This window comes from Ruditapes philippinarum, unplaced genomic scaffold, assembly GCF_026571515.1.
Source record: "Ruditapes philippinarum isolate M1 unplaced genomic scaffold, ASM2657151v2 ctg3828_1_1_1_1, whole genome shotgun sequence".
NCBI lineage: Eukaryota > Metazoa > Mollusca > Bivalvia > Venerida > Veneridae > Ruditapes > Ruditapes philippinarum.
In genome coordinates this window covers 73,759-78,089 of record NW_026855314.1, presented here as the reverse complement: position 1 = coordinate 78,089, position 4,331 = coordinate 73,759, and the positions used below count along the sequence as shown (strand labels likewise).

Genomic DNA, 4,331 nt, shown 5'->3' with positions numbered 1-4,331 from the left:
ATGCATTGGATGTCTCCCGAAACCTTCGTTATGTGCAAAACAAACAAAAAATGCAACAAAACTAAAAGGGCACAACACTTTATTTACATAAGAATTTATAAAACGTTAGTTTAAACTTGAAATGAATAACATAAAGAATGGTGAGAAAAGAACATGCTGAATATGTGTACATATATCATTTATACATGGCATGTAGTTATAATTTACTCTTTAAATATCATTTTTATCATTTATGACCTCCATTCTAAATTTCGAAATCACCTACACAACAAATGGTGAATTTATTGTCTAAACATTTACTGTAAAACTTTATTTTTCCCTTCAGTAAAATATATTATCCATACTTTCACTGGTACATTTGTATCTTGCCGGACTACTTTCTTCTGGATTTTTGTTTCGAATTGTAAGGGTATATAATAAATAGAAAATGTTTACACGAACTGTTTTAAATATAGGATTTATTTTTATCTTGTACATCACATTATTCTTGTGGCTACCACCACTTGTGAAATATTTATTTTCATACCAATCGACGAAAATACGTCCTGTATCTAAAGACGGAAAACTTGAATTGTCTCCATACATTCATCTATTAATTTATTACGTCACACGTAACCTCATCTTCACTAACATTTGATAAAAGAGTAAATGTTTGAACATTTTCACATTACTCCATCCGTTTGGCATCTTCAAGTCTATATCCCCAGTTTATCTAAATTCTCTAATCGTAGTGTTATAATAAACGAAGAAAAATCATCTTTTAAATATTAAAATAGGTCAGGTATACTTTAATTTTTATTTCTCAAAAACCTTTTATTTCTTGTGCACTTATAGTTTCCTAATCCTCATCGGCCAATTACCATCTTTTTCTTCTGTTGCTTTTTAGTTAGTGATTTAGTAATTGTACTGAAGTCAATTAAAATGGTACTTTGTCTACATTTTGCTTCTTTTATGACAGATAATTTCACATTCAGTGCTACTTTTCTTTTCTGAGGCATAATGTCGTTTAAGTTGTGTTGTTGGAGCAAACATCTAAATATATCAAACAACTGTTTCTGATTTCAGAACACATTTAAACGAGCAAATATAATGAGTTGTCTATAATGATCGCATTTCAGATTTTCATCGCCCGTCATACCTAGTTTAAATCGCACATGACGCAGGCAAACTCTGCAAGATCAAAGAAAACATTAATAAAATCATATAAGGTATTTAAAACGTTTCTAAAGCCCTTTTTTATGACACCCTGTATTTAAACACAAAGAAAATCAGTAAAATGGTTCAAAATAATTGCATACTCAGAAATGAAACGATATATTAAATAGTAGTATGCAGTCCGTGTTACATTTATCTGGTTCGAAATCAAGTAAAACTTTACGCCGAGTACATGTACTAAGCAGGTTTGTGAGAGCAAGAACGAACGGACAAACTGATCAAGTTAATCATTCGTATATCCTAAGTTAAATTATCTCACTATTCAAGAGGAAGGGACAGTACATTGTTAAATACATGGCTGTATGCATTTTCTACCGAAATTTAAAACATGATGTTAAATAGTAAATGTCCATGCCTTTCTAAGGATTTGCTAAGAAGACATTATTCAAGGTTAAAAGAGAAGGGCAGGAAGTATTTATATAAACTGCAGATAAGAAGAGGCTCACATCTTATTATTTTATTCATCTCGTCCAATAATTTTAGTATTAATTTACCCTCATTCAATATGTTCTATATACGCACCTTCTATTGATATATTACCATCACCATCAACATCGACCAGTTTTAACATCTCTTCAATTTCTGCTTCATCCACGTCTTCTCCAGATTTTCTCAAAACTTCGCGAATTTCATCCGCAGATATAGTTCCACTGAAAATCAAAAACAACATCTCTAACATAGATTTCTCTACAAGACATTGAAATCAATCGAGTAGAGGAACAAAATGAAAATCGACTATTTTAAAGCTTAAAATTAATGTTACGTTATTTTGGACTATGATTTTGCACACTATAGGCTAAATTAATGTATTGGAACCAAAATGTAAGTTTAACCAGTAGTACCCATTTACATGAGCGCTAATTGAAAAAAGAGACAAAATAAATCGCACGAATTAAAATATCAAATATCTTTAACTTCTATCAGTCATTGCGTCTATATTTACTTCGAGAATAGTAAAAAATGGAAATAAATCATCATTGTCGAATGCATAAATCATAGAGAAACTTACAAATAATGACATACTTTATATATTTAAATGAAAGTGTGATTGAATTTCGTTTTCTAATGATAATTTATATCTTTTCCTTTTAAATTCTCAATCAATTTTTTATTTGTAAAAGGCTTGTGACTAAGGCAATAAAGTAGAAAATGTTTCATAGCAAAATTCTATTAAATTATATTTAGAGAAATACAAAACAAATAAACAAAACGGTAAAAGCTTTTGTAATTACTTAAATAATCTTGTTTTCAATAAAACTTGCTTTCTATATAAAGTCTGTTTAAAAGCGAAATTTACGCATTGTATATATCATTTATTACCCCACATCACAATTTCTTTCACATATCGATTGACAAAATATTTTTAATGATTAAAAGTTTACCCGTTGTCCAATTCTCCTGACTAAATAATATAAATGTTTGATATTTACCTATTGTCTTTGTCAAACACCTGGAAAGCTTTAACAATTTCTTGGATTTGTGCGTCTATATCAGCTTGTCGGTCATTGAATAATTTCCTAAACTCAGTCTTATTCACATAGCCCTTCTCTGCAAAGAAATAAAGCGCTTTCTTAATCAAGATAATGTAATCAAAATATTGATAACCGACCAGTGGTTCCGGATGTTAATGTAAAATACATGTGTAGGGAAGCGTGATTTACAATTATAACTCATTAATCAATAATAATTAATGTACAGATTACGTAAAAATATCAAGCCATTTTGTAAAAAGGAAAAAAAAAAACAATACTACAATAAAAGATACATGTACTTTAAACGCGATTAAAAGCATGTGCATACGTGAAATCGTTACTATTGTTTGTTTACGGAGTCTTTAGATCTCACAATGGCGACGATTTTGTCTACCGATTTAAGCCCAATAATTAATATTCTATTATTTTTATGAAGAAAGAGCCCATCTTCCAGACGTATTTAGTTAGTTTAATGTAACACTTGCTATATCTCACTACACTACAACAAATCATGTCTTACGAGACGGGTTACAATCCTTTATCATTTGCTCAGCATCTTCGGCGGTCGGGTTCAAACCAAGTAGTCGAGCTGCCTTGGTGAGCTCGTATACCGAAATTCGACCATCATGGTTTAAATCCATCTTTTCAAATATTTCGTCAATACCTGAAAATAAATGTTCATTGTTCCATCAGATATTCATCTAATATAACTATCATATGACAAGACTAGTGTTGCCAGTAGGAGGGCACTCTGGACTATTCTAAGTGTTTAATAGTGAACCACGAGCAAGGATTATGAAGGAATTCTCAAAGGGAAGATTCGTTCAAAATCGATGCCCGAGACGTATTTTTGTTATGTTCACTAAAGGCTTTCAATCAGTCCAAACCATTGTTAGAGTTATGGGTCTTTGATAGTGACCTATATATTTATGATAAATAAAACAGACAAACAAGAAAAAAAATCATAGTTATGTGAAATTCCCCGAGGACATGTTTAAAGCTTTAAGTAGTTGTGGAGACTATTTTTCTCATAAGAAATTTTGACATGAGGGTAATGAATAATTAAAAGTACAGACTTGTTTTAATTATTCATGTCCTTGCAGTTCTAGTAGCATCTGCTAATACAACAGTGGTATTCAATACCTTAAAATATTATTGATATTTTAGTTCATGAATTATACTTTTATAAGCAAAAAATAAGCAATGAAATGTATTTAAATTTAAAAAAAAAAATAAAAAAAGTTATAAATGTTAAATAATTGTTGCGTACGTACCATCTTTTCCCTGTTTCTTCTTTCGGTCCTGTTGTTGTTTTTTCGCCGGCCTCTTACTTGAAGACATGATTGACACTGTATATTCTTTAAAGTTTTAAATTGTTTGTCTCCACTTAAAACCACTAGCTCATTTTAAATGTTGGCTGAAATAGCTAAGCGAGTTTTTATTATGCAAACCTATCAAAATTTTATAATTTTTTATTTGCTTTTCTTCCTATGAAAAGAGCAGTCTGTATTCTATTCAAATTGTAAATATTACTAGTCTTTATTCGCCTTCTTAATACATGAAATTAATCGAGCGAATTCAATCAATCGGCTTTTAAGAGATAATAACATGTTGATGTTTAACCCTCTTTTGAAACGAAATGAT

General features: G+C 30.2%; 1 protein-coding gene across 1 annotated transcript; it reads right to left on the bottom strand.

The window, feature by feature from the left end:
* On the bottom strand, positions 1 to 4,331 carry LOC132742911 (neo-calmodulin-like). The gene is made up of 5 exons (XM_060731420.1): positions 3,962 to 4,331; positions 3,208 to 3,351; positions 2,646 to 2,763; positions 1,738 to 1,865; positions 1 to 1,170 (listed from the first exon to the last, which is right to left on the bottom strand). Exons 1-5 carry the CDS (start codon positions 4,026 to 4,028, stop codon positions 1,139 to 1,141), a joined length of 489 nt encoding a protein of 162 aa, XP_060587403.1. The 5' UTR covers positions 4,029 to 4,331; the 3' UTR covers positions 1 to 1,138.